The sequence below is a fragment of the Pundamilia nyererei genome, unplaced genomic scaffold, assembly GCF_000239375.1.
Source record: "Pundamilia nyererei isolate P.nyererei 1_Seehausen unplaced genomic scaffold, PunNye1.0 scaffold00250, whole genome shotgun sequence".
In the NCBI taxonomy this organism is placed as follows: Eukaryota; Metazoa; Chordata; class Actinopteri; order Cichliformes; family Cichlidae; genus Pundamilia; species Pundamilia nyererei.
This window is the reverse complement of record NW_005187651.1, coordinates 539316-561832: the sequence shown is the minus strand read 5'-3', so window position 1 is coordinate 561832 and position 22517 is coordinate 539316. Positions and strand designations below refer to the sequence as shown.

At 40.4% G+C, this 22517-nt stretch overlaps 1 protein-coding gene across 1 annotated transcript in view; it reads left to right on the top strand.

Annotated features, from left to right (window-relative positions):
• Positions 1-3057: 3057 nt before the first annotated feature.
• The window catches only part of LOC102205586 (slit homolog 1 protein-like), a 73434-nt gene continuing 53974 nt past the window's right edge, over positions 3058-22517 (top strand). Inside the window, exons 1-4 of the mRNA XM_005749596.1 lie at positions 3058-3568; positions 17655-17726; positions 19336-19407; positions 19525-19596. Coding sequence (XP_005749653.1) covers positions 3321-3568; positions 17655-17726; positions 19336-19407; positions 19525-19596 — 464 coding nt within the window. The 5' untranslated portion in view covers positions 3058-3320. The remainder of the gene's footprint in view (positions 3569-17654; positions 17727-19335; positions 19408-19524; positions 19597-22517) is intronic.

Below are 22517 nucleotides of genomic sequence, written 5' to 3'. Positions count from 1 at the left end.
AGTTGTTGTTATTAATAAGTAAACGTAAGCCCATATTTCCCATGAGATTGCCCTTTAACATAAGATGAACTAAACAAAATGTTAGTATGGAAAACTAACCAAGCTTATACCTGCAGTAATTATTCTATTAATTACAAATACAGATTTGTGATTGAAGATTACAACAAATTGAAATACAAAATTCTCAGTGCCATCTTCAAAAGATGTTTTAATGCAGTTTTATAGTAGAAGGATTTCCTGTTTGCATATATTTCGTTAACTGCGCAGTGTGCTCCTTTAGTCCTGCACACAGATGAGTCAGAATATCACGACCGCCTGCCTATGTTGTTCATGTCCCTGATGTGCAGTCCACACAGTTTGGATATGGGACTGCTGGGGGTCCTGTCCTGTTTCCTGACACCAGGACTTTGGCAGTGTATCTTTTGGCTCAGTCGAACTAGATTCTGGTCATCTGGACGGTTTCAGTGGGAGAAACGTTTCGTCACTCATCCAGGTGACTTCTTTAGTCTCAGCTGACTGCAGGTTTCCCCAATCTTATAAACAGTATATTTGCAAAATGACTGAAGCTAGACCACTAAATGAACAATGGGCTGTGAGGTCAGTTCCTTGATCATTAATATGCAAATTGTCATGACCATTGATCAACAACCACTGATCAAAGACCATTGCTCCATGGCCATGAGTACCATTCACAGAAAGTTGGGGAATGGCTGCAATCACAGCATTGTAAGATGGCAAAAGATGCACCCTTAGGCCACTTCCTCGCTTCAGAGATGGTCTTTCCCTTTTCACATAAATGGTTTTCCCAACCATTTACGTGAGACTGAAGAAGTCACTTGGATGAGTGATGAAATGTTTCTCCCACTGAAAACGCTACGTCCAGATGAGCAGAATCAACCTTTTGGGATTTGCTTCGCTGGATGACTGAGCATGCATCAAGACATAGGAAATTTGCCTTTGTTTCCTGTCATTTCTGAGCAGTTTTGTTGACCCACCTGAACATCACGTTGTAATGAAATAGCTGATGTTGCTTCACCTGTGAGTTTTATGTGAATGTTTTGGGGACTGCATCATTTATACCACCACATATTCATACATTGATTTAGATTTCCAATGTTTGTGCAGTATGTGTTCTCTAATTTATCAGATTTACCAAACAATTTAATGGGCAAACTAATTTCATCAACATTTAAGTCTTCCCTTGTTTTCAGGATTAAAACTTTTATTGACAAATTGCATTACATGTAGGGAAAAACACTAGCGCTTTTGGGAATTGATGCCTTTGAGACAAAAGCATCTGCTCTTTACTTCCAGAAATCAATTCAGACGCGTCTGCAGTAAAAGCTCCCTCCCTGCCTCGACACCCACCCCTGCCTCAGACAGCTATTATGACCCTAGAAATAAGGGGGACCACCCCCTCGAGATGTCAACATCTTGTCTCCCTCTCTTTGTTACCGAATATGGCCAAATGAGTCATTCAATTCAGTTGCACAAAGGAAGCAGCCGGCCTCTGCCTGTGGCCAATTTGTTTTCCATCACTTCTGAAGTGCAGCGGGTTAAATTAACCCGTCACTCCGAGTCTGCCAGGAGAAGACAAAGTGAGGCCACGAGCAATAATCACTCATGTATAGTGGTAAATAAAAAGCTGGGTAAACTGTGCCCTCCGGGTGTTAGCAGTCACACTGAAAAGTAATAACAAACCAGATCTATCTCTGAGAGAAGCTCTGACTACACTCCACAAAACTGTTGTATAAAACAGTGTGAATCAGGAATACATTTAAGAAGGGATACAAGCCAAAGAACTGATTTTTTCTTCTTATAATGCATTAATAATGCTGTGCCTGAAAACCATTTAAGACTAACTTATAATACAGCTGATTGGCAGAATATTACATTTAACAACAACTTCTTCTTCTCCTTTTTAACATTTTTTATTTATTTTTTGCTGTAGAAATCTGGGGTTTATTTTACTGTTAAACTGAAGACCTAAATAATTCATAACTTAGAAGAACAAATCAATAAATGAGCAAACACTGTTTCCTTGTGGATTTAACACCTTGTCACTGGTTTTACTGTAGATTTCCAGCTGTAAGTGGTTTTTCTTCACGGTATCCCTGATAGTTTTTTTCCCCGCTCCTTTTTTCCTTGGTAGTATGGTGATCACAAAAAGCTGAAGCCAGGGTTTCTGTGGAGACTGGGGAAAAAAACTCTGCCAGGCTCCATTTGAATTTCAAAGCCTTGCCAGTGAATTCATAATAGACTTCTGAGTAAGCTCTGGCAGCTTATGGCATTCCAGTTATGCCAGTCTCACCCCCCACTTTCCCCAACCAACCCAAGTTCCTGCAGCTCAGTGTGCAGTCTTGGCACTGAGCCGTGGCCAAAATAAATAAAATAAAATATCCCAATTAATCCGCAGTACAACTTCCAACCTCTCCTTTTATGTCACATCTATTGTTCTTCCTCTCCACAAATAGTTTCTCCTTTTCGGTTATATTTTCTCGTGCTTCGTGGTGATCACAATTTACGCTTCCTCTCTCCTTTCTCATCATGTTCATGCAGCCTCGGGCTCTTTTTTTTCCCCCAAGGGAGGAGACCGCATGTGGGCGAGCGAGATAGACAAAAAGAAGGAGAGGGCAAGAGAGAGAGAAAGGCTGCTGTCACCTTCAGTGATGGTGGCGGCTCCCACTACTGCTGCCACTGAATAGATGTGAGGTCACTCTGGGTACTGGTGTGTGCGTATGCGTGTATGTGTGGAGTTGGGGGGGGGGCATAGGAGGAGTCTTGCTGCTGTTATTTGTAAAAGCTTTTGATGGATGATTACTCTGTGTGTGTGAGATAGAGGGAGTGAGGGAGTCCCCCCTCCACACCCCCTTTCTTTTTCTTTTTTTTTCCTAGTGGCTCACTGTTCAGTGCACAATGACTCAATGAAAAGTAGAGGGGAGAGGCGAGCACACTGTACAGCTGCATGAGAGAGAGAGAGAGAGAGAGAGAGAGAGAGAGAGAGAGAGAGAGAGAGTAGAAGAAGAGAAGCCAATTGGAGGGAGCTCTAAAGCTGGTGACAAGTAGAAGAAGAGGACATACTCGTATTTTTTCCGTCCTCCTTTATTTCCCTGAAAGGCCACTCCAGGATCAAGTGGCAGTCGTTCAGTTTGAGCTGAACTTCACTTGGCTATGCTGCTGTCTCAGCCCCTTTAAACACTCTCCTGCTGGTTCTCACTTCTTTAAGGAGGTAGTACTGGTCAGTCATCCCGGGCAGAAGGAAGAGGGTAGGATCTGTTGGCTGGTTTCTGCAGTGTTGGGGAGCTCCGCAGGAGAGCAGAATGCCTGCTGGAAAAAGAGGGGATGGAGCTGGGTCAGGAGGCTGTGGGATGATTGCAGTGGACACAGGCCGGGCTCCTCAATCTTGGATGCAGGTGGTGTTGGCGTGGAGTGTTACGGTGCTGTTGGCAGGTCACGGAGGTGCAGAGGCGTGCCCCACTCCCTGCAGCTGCCTGAGCAACACGGTGGACTGCCATGGCCTGGGGATCCACACTGTGCCCAAAAACATCCCCAGAGGCACTGAGAGGCTGTGAGTACATATGCATTTATATTCTACTGCATCTCCGAGGACCAAATGTGTATAGACACATAGTAGGATGAGGGGAATCCTTCAAAGTGACGGCATATAGCTGCTCTTCACTTAAATAAACAAGGAGCTATTTAAATCTATGTTAATTATGAGTTTGGGTAAAGGTTTGCTTTATAGGTCAACATATCAGTATCTGCAGGAATATGATCTCACGTGTATAATTGTTAAAGGGCAAAAATGAGAAAACAAGGATGGAGTTTCAGAGTGAACAGGGTCTACAGTGGATGATTTAATTATCAGTATAGCCCACTCTTTTGTGGCATTTCACAGTACGCGTTGCATATTATTTCTTGTTTGTGTCAGTGTATATTCTGTTGTGGTGTCTCTCTTCATCTGTTGCCTGTTTAACCTCAGAAAACATGCACACATGATTGATCCACTTGAGTTTCAGGATTCAGTTGCTGCTCAGCAGCATCATTTCTCCACATCTCATGTTTCCAGTTATATGTTTAACTTTAAAAAAAAAAAATCTACATCTTTTCAAAAAGGATGTATCGTAAAACTTCAAAAAACTTCTTCCCTTCCCCGGGACTTGTTTTTAATCCATTTTCTTCTGTTTCTCTTTTTATTTACTATAATATCATGTCTTAATTTTTTAGTGGGTTTCTTTTCAGTAGGGCAAATGCACTGTGGAAGGAAAGCAGTGATAAAGAGTTCTCCTGAGCGCTGCACACATACCTCAGTCTAATGCAGTCAGTGCACAAATGGTAGGCAGTGGTAATGATGTGCTGGCCCACATCACATTAAAATTTACAGATTTGCTCAATATCGAGGCACCTGAAAAATAAGCACAGGAAGAAATTTGATAAATCTGAAAATTTGTCCTATGCTCCTCGCTTGCAAGTCATAATCTGCACTGTATTTTCAGACCAAATCTATCGTTTAGGCCTCTGTAATTAAAAGTATGTATTTTTAGCTTTAATAGAGTGTCAGGGCTGACCTACTGATCTGATTTTGATGAAACCAAATTATAACGACCCTTACATACTTACATGCTGTACAAACCTTCCTCGAGTGATTGTGGTTTCGTTGTTGGTTTCTTAGGTTTATAAAAATGTCTAGAAGTGTCTGTTTTACAACAGCCTGTGAAACACCATGGTAGGGTTTATCTTCTAATGCAGTAGATGATGACTGCTGGTAAAATATTGCTGCATATCTTTGCTAATGCCGTCTTGTGCTCGGTGTCTCGGTGTGTGAATGCTACATGGTGCAAATTATCACCTTTACCAATGAGCCCTGTTTTTGCCTTTGATGGACTACCTCTGCTATGACTCTATGGTACAGTCAAATATTAATTTCTGACATCAGGTTTGTGGTCTGCCTTTTTTGGCAATTATTGGTGCAAATAAGCACAATGCACCTCAACAGTGGACCCATGGATGCAAAGCAATGCTCCAGTATCAGCAAACACAAACTCCGCCGCAGTGAGGACAAATAAATTAGGAGGTACTTAATCTGTTTCTCTCCGCCTCTGAAGGTATGAATTGACTGGTTGTCTCAGTGCCTGGTGAACATGTATGTGTTTGTATATGGTGAGTGTATGTGTTTATTTCAGGTTGTTGAGTGCCTGTGTATGAATAATTGATGACTTTCAGGGGTGCCAGCAGAGAGATACATTATCCTTGGTCCTCTCTGGTTTACTGTAGCGTGGAGGATGTTTTCCCCTCTAAGGCTAATAGCTTTATGATCGGGAATGGGGGCTTGGGCTCTCGGTCAAAGAGAAATGGCCTGGAAAAAACTGTGAGCCTGTAGACACACTTGCCCATTTTTCTATTTATGTGAGATGGTGAGATATTAGATGGTGCTCTGCAGGGTGAGAGTAACTGACACAGTGGTGAAACTGAAAAATTTCACATAATTTTATTGCCATGAATGCCGGCACAGGTTCATTTAGATGAGCAGAAATGGGTAATAATATAAATTCTGCCTCCAGCTTGGTAATGTGGAAATGATGCAGCTGTAGAGTTTTTATCTTCAAATGTAAAGCATGTTGAGGCAACTGTTGTTGTGATTTATATACTTATATGCATAAATGTGTAAATGACACTGGTGCTCTGGATAATATATGGAACACTGTTTTTTACTTTCCATAGAGATTGTGTGTTGGACAGAAACTGATAGATACTCATGGTGGGATCTATAACCAGAGTAAAACAAAGACACTTTGATGTTTAGTTTTTCAGTCTTTGACTTCCAGACTCAACGTTTTACATCTATTTTCTTTGGAAGGAACCCAATTGTTTTCTCTCCTACTGGAGGTGGGATAACCTGGACAGCTTCTGACTCAGCTTCACTAATGCAATCTGATCAATAGGGTTGTTGGTTTAACCTGTGCCACTGTCTGAAATGGGTATCATGCTCTTATTTCAATCAATCAGGCTTTCTATACATAGCCAATGTGACCTTTTGACCCCTGAGTTGCGTCTTTATTCCGCATTCTTCCCATCACGTGGTTATGTAGACTCAGGAAGACCCTGCCCTGCAGTGGAGAGGAACGACTCATTAGACAGCTATTTGTTAAAGGTCTTGTCGGCCAATTAGCATGTAAAGTGATCTGAGTGTGTGTATCAGCTGGACAGCTAGCCACTGGGGGAAAGAGAGTCGGCGTGATTGTGTGTGTGAGGGAGCAAAAGAGGGAGAGAGAGTGTATACAGTAATCCCTGGGCGACAGCCAGCAATAAGAGGGTCATTTATCAACGTGACTGCACCAGTCAAACTAAACACCCCTCCTCACTGGGATTGTCATGGCAACACTGAAAAATGGATGCCCCTTTGGGCCCTGATGAGCATGGTTATTTGAGAAGAGGAAAGTGTGTGTGAAAGCCATAGAGAGGAAAATCTGTGAAGAAATGCCGATGAGTACAGGAACGTGTGCGCTGGTACTGGACAAAACACTGCACTTATGAGGTTTTTGTGAAGGACTTTACTGAACGCTTACAGATTGTTTTTGGAGTTTTCTGGTGCTGATCCATTTAGTTTGTGTTTAATCCAGATTAAATTATCGTCATAAATCATAAAAAAAACTTCCTGCTCTTGCTTTCATAACCAGGGCTTAGAGTGAAGTGGATCAACTTATAAGAAGGGCAGCATGATAAAAATAACCTGTCTGACAAAAATAAATAAACAGTCAGTTAGGTACAGTTAGTCAGCGTGATTCCTGGCTCAAAACTGATCTCTGGGGGCTACATATAAGCAGAATCGGTGCATGTACATTAATGCCAATAAGCTACCACACAAGTTTTAAAAATAAAAAAAAAATAAAAAAAAAAGTGTTTTCCTGTTTCTTCTGATATGAAAAAAAAAAATGTCTGTTGTGCTTGAGTTCAACTGTAATTAACAAATCTCACTAAGAAGATAATTTATTTGTATTGCTGTTCATTTTTAAAGGTGTCTAAAAATTCTTTCTTTACTAATTTCACTGTAAAAAGTGTCTCTGTGAAGTCTTTAAAGGAATTGTGTGTGATTTAATGGAGAACACAACTGAAGTAAAAACAGAAATTGAGAAACAGCATGATTACTTATAAAGGTCAGGATGGTCCATTAAATACTTCATGGCACTGAAAAGTCAAAACTGTCGCTCCCTATTAGGAAATTAACTTAAATGTAGCAATTAATGCACTTAAAATGTCCGCTTATACCTTAATACATGATGCAATATTAAATGTGTCAAATGATCAGTTTAAAAAAAAAAAAAAAACCCAAAAAAACCCAACTAAATTTAAAGGATGGCTAACTTGTTTGACTGGACAGAATGTGGTGAGTTTATGAAAATCAACGGTCCAGTAATCTAATAAGCCACCACACCAACTACCTTGAGTATTTCTCGTTATGTTCCTTGTGGATATTTACAGTGTGGACATCACTCCACCTTTTAGTTGTTGGCGTGAAACTGATGTTCATGTGACCGAACTTACTATTTTCACGAGTCATGACAGAAAATGTATCGTAATATTAAATACATTATATTCTTTGGCAACATCAAGGTGTGACCTCACTGAGTTTGTGTCTAGTTTGTCTGTAACACTGAAAAGCGTTTGTTCCAGGACTGGCATTTCTTAATTAGAGATAATGCACATTTCTGCTGGTTTAATCAGCCAAACAAAAATGGTCTACACTCTTTAAAGTGTCTCCTTGTGTCACTGCTAATGAATCCAAAACACAATTAGAAACACAAAATCTTAGAACAAACCTTAACTCAGTGTGCTTGTATGTGGGAGAGAGTGTGAGAAAGTGCAGGTTAAGGTCTGTGTCAGACTCAAGTTGATGGTCTTTGTGTCTAAAGGAGAGAGAGAAAAATAAGTGTGTGTGTGTGTGTGTGTGTGTGCGCGCGCGCTCACAAGTCAAATGTAAACAACTGAACGAGCCAGTCTACTGCCACGCACGGCAGCCAGTCATGCACTGCAGATTTAAAAAGCACACTCCTGGTCTGTTTATTTCTTTTCCTGGATGGCATCATTATATAAATTGGGCATAAATCACTGATGAAAATGTTAATCAGAATGTCTACTTTCATAAGTATGTGTGTGTCATTACGGGTAGCTGCCAGCAAGACTGCTAATTGAGTGTGCGCAGGATTACTGTTAGTGCCCGACGCAGTGAACAAAAAGCAGGAAACCAAGACTCACACACCACGTGTGGCAACTGGTTTTGCCACTAATGAGGGACTCTAACACTGATTCAATGAAGATTTACCTCTCACCATAAATCCAGATAGAGATACAGATTTAGCTCGAATGACCCTAACCTAACCTGGATAGTTACAAAGAAGTGAAGAGCTTAATTGTGACTAATAATAAAACTACTTACAGGTGGAATATTTTCCTGTCACGATGAGTTGTGTGGCTGTCAGTGGCTGGACCCACGTGCAGGACTCGGAGACAAAACATTAACTTAAACGACAGCTTTATTTGCTGGGGGGTCCCCCTTGGGCGATACATAAACAACAACTTAAACTAACTAGACAGGAGATGCTGAAGGTAGACGACAATGGATACACACAACAAACGTGGAGGACGCAACAACTGGCAGGGAAAAACACAGGGCTTAAATACATACTGAGGTGATTAGGGAATGTGAAACAGGAGGAGAGCACAGCTGGGACTCATCAGACATGACGAGGCAAAACTCAACACACTGACATAGTACACAGACTTTCAAAGTAAAACAGGAAACTGAACAGACGTGGACTAAACTAGGGGATACAGTGACAGAACAAGAGACACACTGACAGAGATGACTGTATACTAACAGAAGTAACACAGAACCACGACCTAAGAAGGAGAACACAAGAAATGCCCAGGACCTAGGGAGTTAGGAATACTAGCGACAGAAATCAAACCCAAGAGAATCAAAACACATCATGAAATCAAAGATAACTAATACAAACAGAAAAACACTGAGTCCACAGACTCAGGACCGTGACATTTCCCCTTCAGTATTTATTCTGAAGAGAAAATGTGAAGGACAAGAATTGGTGAGGATGGGAGATGATGAAAGGCATAAGAGTGATAATAGAAGAGGGGAGGAGAGAAAACTGAAATTGCCTTTTACATCTGCAGTACAGTTTAGTGTTGACTCGGTAATCTTTCACAAAGTTGGTTTTAGACAGATTGTAATTTATCAATAAAAGCTGCCTGGTTTTCTTTTCATGTCAGGAAATGACTTTGTTCTGAACAGCAGAATTTTTTGCTGCCACTCTTTATTTCATGTATCCGTGAGTCTCTGGGTGGAATATTGGTCATGGTCAGATCTTGGGCCAAATGAAGCACTTGAGGGCTGGCTGGAAACAACCCGTGAAACCTGCTCCGTAGCATCTTGTACAGATTCTTCTGTTTTCATTTCACCAACAAAAGAAAGAGCCCACCCTGGGTTGCAGTGAGAAAGGCAGGAGGGGACATTAGACTTATCAACATCAAGATCCTGACAATTCAAACTTAGCTTGATGGATCCCTCCATTTCTAATAGAACTGTGGTTTGTACATGGCCAGCTGAATATGATCCTAGTCTGTAACACACCATTGGCACCAGCCTAGTCTCACAACAAAACATGAAACAGTCATGAAAAAGCAATATGATTTTCTGCATCCATGTACAGAGCAATCACACTGTATAGCCTAGTGTTCACAAATTTATAAGTAATTGTTTCAGTGAGCCCCGCTTGGCACCCCAGGAGACATAATAGCAGTTGTATTTTTACCCAATTTTTACCCAAGTTGTTGCTTATGTCTATGTTTAATCCTAACCAAGATATATACTACAAGATATATACTAAGGGGGATCGTGGCTCAAGAGTTGGGAGTTCGCCTTGTAATCGGAAGGTTGCCGGTTCGAGCCCCGGCTTGGACAGTCTCGGTTGTTGTGTCCTTGGGCAAGACACTTCACCCGTTGCCTACTGGTGGTGGTCAGAGGGCCCGGTGGCACCAGTGTCCGGCAGCCTCGCCTCTGTCAGTGCGCCCCAGGGTGGCTGTGGCTACAATGTAGCTGCCATCACCAGTGTGTGAATGGGTGGATGACTGGATATGTAAAGCACTTTGGGGTCCTTAGGGACTAGTAAAGCGCTATATAAATACAGGCCATTTACAAATGATGTGTGAGGTGTATGACTTGACCTAGGGTGTTTGATGTAAGTAGCAAAATGATTCGCCTGACCTTTGACTGATTGACCCCTGTAAACACTTTTCGACTGTGTTTAAAGTCCTTCATTCATCTCTTTTGTAAATTCTGCTCATATGATGCTTTAAAAGGATCATCTGTGGTATGCTCATTGGCTAACGACTTGTGATTGATAAGTTATTTGCAAGCATTTTCACAGTCAGCCCCACTCTTCTTTATCGCATCCATTTGAAAAAACGTGTTTTGGCATTAAGGAAAACAGTTATTTCAGAGGTTCAGAATGGGACTTCATACACCACGAGAACTACATTTATCTTTTATACTTTTAATGATTGAGATGACACAACATCCTTGGAAACGCACCTGGCTTAATTAGCTCCTTTAATGTGATGTTTATCTCTAATAAGGTCTGGAATTCAATCACAGCTAACCTAAAACAAAATCAACAGACGAGTTTAAACCAGGACCAAAATGTACAAGAGCAATAACTGAGGACAGCAAAGCAGCAGTATATTAATAAAAAGCAAACAATAAAAAACAACAACCCCAACTATAAATCTGCAGCCACAAGTCTTTTTGTGTCAGTGTGATATAAATGTCATAATCAGACACTGGACTTGAGGGTCTGTGCAGATGCCAGTACACCTCTTTTTTTTCTGACTGCATGGGCTTGTCCATGAAGATTTACATTACAGTCCACCATTGAAGGCGCCGGACTTCAAAGATGTATAACAGGATTGGCCAGTGGGCTGATGTGTCTCCAGTTGTTCGCGTCTGTGTCAACAACATTTATGATCAAGTCTGAAAGGGGGGCTACCTGGCAGTACACATAAGCAACCTCATGTGTTGGGTTCTGAATTCCAACTCATAACAGCTGCACTGAAAAGATGAATTTAGCGACCACGTTTTCTTGGGTTCAACGACAATAACAGTCTAACAGCATAATGTAAGGCTTGTACCACTGAAAATCCTCCAGTGGACCATTAGTTTCTGCTGGGTAAATTAAAACGGTGCCCCCTTAAATACACTGCAAAGGCACAAATTCTAGTAAATTATTGCTCACATATTTTAAAAAATAAAATAAAAATGAAATTCATCTACCGAAAAATAAGAGAATACTTCTTGGAGTCTTCAAAATTAAGCATCATTGGCCCTAAATTTGCCTTTTCCACCAGTACCTACTCAGATCGTCTCGACAGGCTTTTCTGTTGGGTGGCTAGGGTTCCAAGCAATCAGAAAATGTGATGCCAATAGACTAGATGCCACCGATTGGCTAGTAAGTGGGGTCACTCGATGAGTCACGAGAGCATCTCCTTCACGAAACCCAATATTTTTTAAACTCGACAACATTACAGGACTTTTGGCCGTGTTGCTATAATTGTAATGCAAAACGATCGAAACCAAGTAGAGTCGAGTCACATCGAGCCAAGTAGGTACTAGTGGAAAAGGGCTATTAGCTATCATGCTCCATCCACCTGGAAATACAGTTTCTGTTACAGTTTTTTTTAATTGGTTTGGTACTATTTTCACAACTAAAGTGTGCATTTTCAAATCTCTCAGTACAAAACTCACATTTGATCACATTTGTAACACCACTAGTCATTCTTTCAAATCTGATGTCATGAGTTCATTGTATTTGCACATATTTTCATTCCAGTTAATCATTGTTGCAGAACATATGATCATTGTGATATATTCTGAGAACATTTGCTTTACTCACCCAAACAAAACAGTAAGATCTTTTTTCAACGTAGTACTTTTACCAATCATTTCATACAGGAGCAAATAATACAAGGTAAGGGTTTCAAATTGTCCTTGGTGATGAATGAGTGTAACTGAACTGTAAAACTTTACACAGCAAATATTACACTTATGTTCAGGCATAACCAAAAAAAACATACATATATATATATAATATATACATATATACACACACACATATACACACACGAAAAAGGGAGAAAAAACAACAAGTCATTTACATAAGCACAATATATTTTTTATTTTATTTTTATCACTTTTACACAATTAATCAAGCCGGTTATTAACATTGGGCCATCATCAACATCACAATGCATGTCTTCGTTGTTCAGGCACCGTGGGAAAAATCTCCTGGCATGACGAATCCAGGTTTGACATTGCTCAGCAGTTATATCACCACAAGCTTCACACATGGCTTGAAGAAGGGAGACATGCTCATGGGGATGGCGATCATACACCTTCCACCTCCATCTAGAGAAGAATTCCTCAATTGGGTTGAGGAAAGGGGAATATGGTGGAAGATAGAGTGTCATGAAGCGAGGATGTGTTTGAAACCATTCCTGAACCAGCTGTGCATGGTGGAAGCTGACATTGTCCCACACAACAACATAGACAATGTCTTCTCCCTGACAGGCCTGCTCCAGTTCATTAAAAAACAAAACAAAAAAAAAAAAACTATCAGGTGTTCAGTGTTGTATGACCCTAGAACTGGTCTACAGCCTACCACACCATCTTCAGATATAGCTGCACCCATTGAGATGTTTCCTCCACGTTGTCCAGGGACTTGGATGGTAGCCCTTTGTCCAATAAGGTTACGTCCTCTGCGTCTAGTTTTTGCCAGATTGAAACTGGCCTCATCAACAAAAATATACTTGTGATGATTCACAGCAGTGTCCAGCTCCATCACCCTCTAAAATGATAATTCAGTTAGTTTTTTTTTTTACAACTAATAATTGTCAGTACTGTTACAGTAATTGCATGCCAGTTTACTGTTGTACCTGAATATATTCTGAACACAGTTGTTTCACCCGGACATTGTTCCTCTCAAAAGGAACCAAGTAAATTTGTTTCATGGAAACCTGGTGCTTCTTCAAAAGCCGGTCAACAACATAAAGTGAACTCTAATATATCTTATATCTTTACATTGTTCGCGCCATCCACCAAACATACCCCATCTCATTGTCTTATTAAGTCGCCCCAATTACTGCTCTCCTACCATGTCAGATGTGACAGTGGAAAGCAGAGCTGAGCGGATCAACTGCCTCATTGCCCACTAGGGCGGTGATGGTGTGTGCGTGTGTGTGAGACGCGTTCTGCTTTAATGAGATATTGTTTGGCAGAGTCGCCACTCGAGGGGAGTCTGTCGCTTAACTGACCCCTGACCCCGACATGCTGCACAAAACTCAATTAACCACGCATCACTGAGGCTGTATTTGTGCTCGTCTCTCCCCTCGTGTCCCTTTCCTTTTTCTTATACAAAAAGACAAAAACAAATTATGAGCATTTTCACATTTAGCACCTTATCATTTCTACCTTGGTGTTTTTCTGAGCATCCATACATGTGAAAATGGTATCATCATCACCATTGTACTGTATATGCCACTCTGCTTCCTGATGCTTGGTTTGTCTTTGCCGTTTAACTGTCAGTGTAATTTCACACACATCCAGGGAATTATTCTGGACCCCCTGCCTCGACCTGTTGCCATCCACCCCTCCCTCCCTCTCTTATAGCCAATCCCCTGCTTTTTCTTCCCTATATATATATATATAAAATATGTTAAAGTTTACCTTTTTGAATGAAATTACGAGAAAACTGAATTTCATGACAATTTTTTCAGTTTTATTTGATAGACTCAGTGAAGAGAATGATGGGAAAGTAGGGGCAGCGAGAGAAGGGGCAAGACATGCAGCAAGGGGCTGCGGGATGCACTCGAACTATTAATTAAAAATATCATGCATGCGGCTCTACCACAGTTTTATTCTAACAGAGAGACCCTTCAGTAATGTGTACTTTAAAAACAACATAAATGGCCTTCTGGGTTTTCTGTGTCATGAAAGTGGCTCTCTTTTTACTCGGCTAAATTCATGGTAATTTATGATAAACACATAACTCAAGAGTAAATTATGTTCAACATTTCATTTTAAAAATGAAGTTTCTTTAGAAAAAGAAACATTTAAATATTTGGGAATAAATGTAACCCGCACAATGATGGAGTTGCGGATTCATAATTTTGACACGTTGTTAGAACAAACATCACAAGATTTTAAAAAATGGGCAACACTTCCAATCTCATTAGCAGGCAGAATTAATATAGTTAAAATTGCAGTCTTACCAAAATTTCTCTATGTTTTCCAAATGATTAAGACAGATTTAGACAGATTAATAGCAACATTTATTTGGAAAAATTCAAATCCCAGAATGGAAAAAACATATTTGGAAGTACCAAAAGAGGCTGGGGGGCTAGGGTTGCCAAATTTTATCTTTTAACACTGGGTGGCTAATATCACCAAACTATTGCACTGGAAATATGTTCATGAGAATAGCGAGGGTGAGGGTAAAAATGGAACTGATGTCTAATCCACTTCCCCTCCTAGCCTCATCCCTAGCTCTAAATCAAAAACAGAAAATAACAATTCCAGTTGTAAGAACATCTATTCGAATATGGCTTCAATTCAGAAGGCACTTCTGTTTGCAACAGGTTAGTACATTTTTGCCTGTTGCTTTTAACCCTTTTTTGCCATCCATTTCAGATAAAGCATTCCAAATTTGGCATAATAATGGTTTGAAGTTTTTTTACAATTTATTTTCAGTAGAAACTTTTAACACCTTTGACGCTCTGATGAGAGATTACAATATACCAACCTCACATATGTTTAGATACTTGCAAATATGAAGATTTGCAAAAACATTGTTTCCTTCATTCCCCTACCTACCTTCTAAAAATCAAGTGGATACTATTTTGGAAATAGATCTTTTGGCAAAAGGAGAATCTCCGTCATATACAAACTGATACAGAGCTTAAGGCCTATTACTTGGGAAAAAATAATTGGGAAAAAGACATTGTGGTGGATTTATCTGATGATGAGTGGAGATCTTGCTTGAATCGTATACATATTTCCTCCCTTTGCATTCGCCATGGTTTAACTCAGTTTAACATTCTTCATCGTCTTCATTATACAGGAGAGAGGCTTTCAAAAATTTTCCCAGAAGCCGATCCTGCCTGTCCCAGGCGTGGACATAATCTAGCAAATGAGGGTCACATGATGTGGTCTTGTCCTAATCTGGACAATTACTGGGGAAAATTCAATGCTTGATTTCCACATTGGCATTTTTGGAGTTATGCCACCTCAATACGAAATTAGTCAATCTCAGGAAAATGCCATAGCATTTGCTACATTGCTTGCCCGTAGACTGATTTAGACCGCTACAGCATGCTGCTACATGTTTTAAACTGTTTGGGTGCCGAAAGAAGACTGCACATTTATGTGTAAACACATCACAGATCCTTTCATAGTCATTAATGACACAAGAAATTATGATAGTAAGAAAACTTTGAGTATTTTTTTCAGTATAGATTTGCATTAATGTGAACCTTCAACTAAAAAAAAATGCAGTGTGAGGATCAAAAAACAACTATTTAAAGCTCAGTCTGAGACCAACATCGGCTGACTAATGGACATTTGGGCAGTTTTGTCGTTGCTACTCCATCAGGTCTTTTTGTTAAAGTTCTGTGAGTGGCCTGTAGCTTCAGTTCACACACCCAAACCACAGCATCCACTGTCTCTTGGTTTTTCTTTCTCTTTCATAAGGCACAGGACAAGGTCAGGCTCTGCTCCACCCATTACAGTAGCACAGGAACATGACACTCTACACGCGCGCACACACATACACAGGTACACACACACATCTCATTTTACTTGTCCTTTCACAAAGCCTCGTGGGAAGAGTGACATCATCCCTTTCTTTCTTCACAGATGTCAATCAAAGTAGATAATGAGGTCACAGGGTTAAACCCCTCCCATTTAAGAGAGCCTCTACAAGTGTGTTGAAACGAGTGCCTGAAATGAGTTCAGTATCAGGTAACACACAGCAGCGAGAGTTCATACCTAAACCTCCTTGGGTGACTTGGAACAGATGCAACAGTAGAGCAAAGCAGCTCAAGGCTATGCTCGTGTGAGCTGAGGACTCGCTTGTCAAACAGTAGCTGTTGCATTTGAACAAATATCTGGAAGAAAGCAATTTTTTTCCAAGGGACAACCTTTTACAATTTAATAAAAGGTTGTCCTCAAAGTGAACTCCCAGTGAGGAGACTTTGTTGACACTAAAGTGAATGAAAATAACTTCAAAGAGCAGCAACAAAGTGCTGCACAGTATTAGGATATTAATAGAGTGAATAAAAAAGATCTAGTTTTTTGGACTTGAACAAGAGCCACACTTGTTAAAAATAACAGTAATAGTATATGAACAGGAAACAAGTTCCATCTGAATTTTGTAAGACTGAGTTGGCCAAAATAATCAGCAACTGAGAGAACAAAAAAAGGCTGAAAAGTCTCGATATCTTATAGTAAAGTTGAATTTAATTACTGCCTGGTTGCCTGTCGGATCCAACTGTTAAGCACACAATATAGAACTATAGCATCACTATTTATATTCTAGTCAAAGTCAGTACATGTGTGAACATTTATCTAGTACAAACTAATAGTTATGACAGCTGAACAGCCAAATCCTACACATAGTCAGCAGGTGTTCTTTGTAATGTAGATAACACAGTTTGTAACGCTCAGTGCAGTGGCATATAACCTTCATAACAAGCAGGCGAGACACAGTGAAAGATTCTGATTTAGTTATTTATTTATTTGATCGGAAGGTCGGGGGTTCGACTCCACTGAACGGCTACCCTGAGGTACCCCTGAGCAAGGTACCGTCCCTACACGCTGCTCCCCGGGCGCTGCACTGGTGGCTGCCCACTGCTTCACTGGGTGAATGGGTTAAATGCAGAGGAACTATTTCCCTATGGGGACTAACACGCACACTTTACTTTTACACTGGACTGAACTTAGTAAAAGTTTCTATAATATTTAATTTCTATATAATAGTTTCTTGTCATTTGTCATGAATAGAACTGAGTAGATGTGTGTGAAAGGCTTCTTGGAAAGACTGAAAACCTGGGTGTAAAAATGAGTACAGCACAGAACTGTTGTGTTTAACAGATTTGATAGTTGTGTGACTAATTTGTGCCTTCCTGGAATAGGCACTTTGTCACACAGAAGAAGTGTTTTAAGAACATAACTGGACCTTAGCCCATCTCTAGTTCCCGCCTCTGTGTGTGAATCTGCATACTTCAGCCAGGGGAACAAATTCAAATTCCTTCAAACCAGCTTGTTTACATATTTCACTCAAGATGTCTTTTTCAGTTTCATACGTATTTGTGATGACTGGAACCGAAGCCTCCAGCCCCCCGTGGCTCTGTGAATTGGCTGAACAGAAGAAAATGGATCATTGCACGCATCTATCTTTCAAACAAAATAATTAGTTTGTTAATGAAATTGATAAGTTACACTCTGTTCCTAAGATGTTCTTTGATGTTTTTAAAGGTTTGACTTCTTTATGTCAGCAGTTCCTTTATGTGCTGTTTTCTCTTTTGTTTTCCAGAGACCTGAATGGAAACAACCTGACAGTCATCACCAAGACAGACTTCTCGGGTCTCAAACACCTCCGAGTCCTGTGAGTTATATCTGCCTTTACTCTTATAGATATATTTTATGGGTTACAATTAAAGCATTCATCCCATCCAGAGTGGCTTTCACACCATTTCCTTCTCTACTTTCATTGCCTTCAGGCTCATTGTTGACAGGGCAACAGCTTGTATTTATTACGACATTCTTTCCCACATTTCTGTCCTTGTTTGAGGTCTGAAGCATAGCTGTGGTGCCACGTAAAGCTGACATAAGGTGCTTGTCTGGTGTCAGTTTCTACAAGGAGGGTTTATCTATGACCGTTTGACGTGGAAGCACTGTGCCCTTGGGGAGAAACTGCATGAGCAGTAATTTCCTGTGTTAACTTGAGGACTAGAACTGCAATGAGTGTCAGTGATGGACATGATGACATGTCCCGGACTGATTATATCTCTGGAGACCTGATCAGAACAGATTAGCAGCCCACTGGGAGCCCTGGGCGTACTGCTGTCAGGAGGGTAAAGTGTTACAGCAGTAGGGATGGGTATCGTTTAGGTTTCATCCGATACCAGTATCAAACCGGTACTTTTGAAACGGTACCGGTGCTTAAACGGTGCTCAAACTGGTGCTTAAAGAATGGAGAACACAAAATTGGTCCAAAAACCTTTAGCTGTTTTTTTGTGTGTTAGCTTACACACGAACAACATTAAGCTACTCACGCAGAGAAGAACGGCTGCTGCTGCCATCATCATCCGTCATCATTTCTGCTACACTGGCAGGGCTAGGGGCCAGGACTCTCCTCTTCGGGTTCTTGGGGGATGTTGTTAACTCCGGGTCCGATAACAGGCATCACCCCGCAGTAGATGTGCTCGGTGTGAGGTCTTGCAGCAAGCTATCAATACAGTGCATTTCTCGGCTTTTAACAAAATGCTATACGTCGCCAGGTGTTTCATCAGATTCGAGGTGTTACCTCTTTTGCACAGTATCACCTTAAAGCACTTGTTGCAGGCTGCTGAGTTTGCATCTTTTACTGTGAAGTACAGCCAGACTTTTGACCGCTTTGCCTCGGGCATTTTTAATCTGTAGCTCTGCTCTAATAGAACGTACATACCTGGACCCGCCTACTGTGCTTGCAAAGGTAAAATGATTGGCTAGAATCCAAAGTGTATGACAAAAAAGCACCGAAATACAGCACCAAAATGTGGTCTGGTCACTACCGTTTATGTCAGAATGGCACCATCCCTATACAGCAGTGGTATATGAGGTGGAAGACGGCAGTATGTTTCTCAAATATACAGATTCAAGTGCAGACAGATTCAAAACCAGTGTCTGAAACCAAAGCCTCATCCACATATTCAGCTGCTGACAAATAAAACTCTATTTTCATGTACATGTTATTTTTTACCCAAATTCATCAACACACTCATAATTAAAGATTAAGTTAAACAAAGGCAGAACATATCCTTGTAGAAAAACTACTGTATTTTCACAATACTCAGACTGAGATCGACCAAACAAGACTCATGTTTTACGAGGAAGGATTAAAGCGTGTTACCAATTTATCAAATAGAAAACTGACTGTGTTATTTAATATCTCTTGATTTGTTTTTAAAGTATGTGCTTAAACAGTGAATCTTAATGTGAGTTTTTCCTTGCAGTCATCTGATGGAAAACCAGATCAGTAACATTGAGAAGGGAGTGTTTGATGAGCTGAAGGAGCTGGAAAGACTGTGAGAACACATTACAAAGACATTTACAAGTATAAACCAAATTAATTTTCCATTCAAGTGTTTTCTTTCACAGGAAATGATAGCTTTTTTTCCTTTGTCTTTTTTTTGTCCACACAGTCGCCTGAACAAAAACCGTCTCAGCCAGCTTCCAGAGCTGCTCTTTCAGAAGAATGAAGCCCTGTCTCGACTGTGAGTACAAACTCCAGAGCTCTGCGTATTTTCTCTCCATACCCTGCACCCTCTATTTGAAATCTCAGGACTTTGCTCTCCTTAGCTCAATGTCTCTGTTCTACACAATGCACTTTATGGGTTTTTGCACAGTCCCATATTCAACTGATTAGAATGTGTTTATCTTGGCCATCAGGTATGTCCGCCAAGTTCACACATGTACATGGTCCATAAGTACTGGCTCATACTTGTCTACCACCCTATAGCAGCATCCAATGTCTATATCCATCTAAGTAGTTCTGTCGGTTTTACTTGGAGAATATCGAACACTTACAAATTGCAGAGTTCCCTGAACTGGCAGCTCTTCTTATCGACAGGGAAGGTCATTTAGGATTTTTAAAACAAGCAGAAGTGGTCATTGGGGTATTTTTCCGCACTATCATGTGCATTCAGAACCTATTAAGCTGAAATAGTCTGGATTTCATTCAGATACACACTTAATTTGCATTTGTTAAAAGTGTGGTTCATTGACCTCTAATCGCTCTGCATGTTTGTTTTCATTATTTTATTTTTCATTCTTCTTCTTTTGCTTTGATGGTCCTGGTTGCTTTTGTTATGTGTGTATGTATGATTGGATTTGAGCGAGTGTATGTTTAAAGGTGATCTGTTGTGATTTTCCATATTTTCTTTCACAAATATACCGTTATGTAATGGATGCCCAAATTTCAGAAAATGAGGTCAGCACATGTGAATCAAAGGTCAGGGTTCAGACTGCAATAAATCCACTGATTCTTGGCTCTGTTTGATATCAAAGATAGATAATCTCTGTAGCCCCACGAACCTTCTCTTCTGTTCTTTTGTTTGCATTGAAGCCATCAATGAGGAAAAGGGTTTTCTAAAGCGAGGCAAGTTAAATCACAGAGAGGGTGAACTGGGTGAAATCAGCTCATCATCAGTAAAAAGAATCAGTATAAGATTATTATGAACTGTGAATCATGCAAAGTTACTCTATCGTAATCCAAGAATCTGGAGCTAAAAATAATAAATATTTTCCCCTTCATTTGTGGATAATGGATTATGTCTGCAGGTCTTGTTACGTCAACCCAGTTAAAAAGAATATATCCAGCCTTCATCCCTCCAGGCTGTTGTCTTAAATTTGTCTGTACATTAGCTAATACACAGATGTCTTGAATCTGGATATATTTTTGGATTATAGTGATCAACTACAATAGTCTAACATTGAAAATTTCTACTACTCCAAGCTGTTTAGTCACTGACTTTTCTGATAAAAACAATTGACCTATTTTTCCTCACCCAGAAAACACTGCAAATAACCTCCCTCTAGACAGCAGAGGCACTGCAAATAACTTACAGGCTCCCACAGGAGCTGTAGGAACTGTCTAGCTTTAATTCAACATTTGAACACACGCATAAAGAGCTTATTTTAATAACTGAAAGCTTGGACACAGTTGGTTACTGTGTGGATAAATGTGACTCTCTCTCTCACACACACACACACATATACACAAACACCTCAGACGCTTTTGTTATAAATGCATGGTTGTAGTGTGAGATGGGGAAGGTATCTGCTACTGCCTGGAGATGCCTGGAAACACATACACAAACATTACTGCAGAGAAAGAGGAAAAAGCAAATATAAGAGCTCTCTAATTAAGTTTTTCCTAATGATTGATCTGTTCGTGACAGTGATGTGCTTTGGTACCTGTGTCTGCATGTTTGAGTGCGGTGATTTAGTGCTTAACAGAAAATGTGCTGATACAAAGAGATTTACTTTTCCCCCCGAGTAAAGAAGGAAGTGGACTGAAGGGGGTAGCAGCCATGAAAAATACCAGTAATTACAGAAAAAAGTGGAGACAAACAATGTGTGTGTGTGTGTGTGTGTGTGTGTGTGTGTGTGTGTGTGTGTGTGTGTGTGTGTAAAAGGGAGGAATGAAGAGAAAGTATAAGACGAGTAGATGGTAAAAGACAGTGTGTGTTTGTTTCAATCCGTGTGTCTGTTCTGATTATTTGCTGCTTTCTGTTTTGGCAATTTCACACTCTAGCTCCCATTAGGACGTGCCGAGATGGACTTGGCATGTTCGATCAATCAGCAAACACACACACACACACGCACACACAGTGACACACTCATAGCACAGAGCCATTAGCACTTCCTCTAGCAGGAGCGATTTCTTTTCCTCCTGCTGTGATGATGGACTGTATAAAGCCTGATGTCCCTGGGAAACACACACTCATGGCTTTTTGCTTGTGTGCATTTTTGTCTCTTCAACAAAATTGCCTTCCATACTTTAGCCTATTTCCTGTATATTCCCCTCTCCATGTATCAGTCTGTCCTCTTCTTGTAGATTGTGATACACTGTCTTCTTTTTAAACTGAGCTTTTACTGGCTAAATATATAGGTTTATTCATTTGCAAAGAACTGAACAGTGTGTAAAGACTAATACATACATACATAAAATCTTTTCATTTAATTAATTTGCACGTCATTGAGTGAAATAAGTATTTGATCCCAACTATTCTAGACTGTCCACCACCATGGACAAGACCAAAGAGCTGTCAAAGGATGCCAAGGACAAGACTGTAGTAACAAGCTTGGTGAGGAGGTGAAAACTGTTGATGTGATTATTCAGAAATAGAAGAAATATAAAATGACCATCAATCCAGTCTGGAGGTCCATACAACATTTTGCCACATGGGGTGAGAATGATCATGAAAAAGGTGGAGGATCAGCCCAAAAATACATGGGGGAGCTTGTTAATGACCAGCAGGTAGTTGGGACCACAGTCACATTGGTAATACACCATGCTGTAACAGAGGTGTGGACTCACTCGAGTCACATGACTTGGACTCGAGTCAGACTCGAGTCATTAATTTTATGACTTTAGACTTGACTTGAAAAAATGTTCTAAGACTGTGACTTG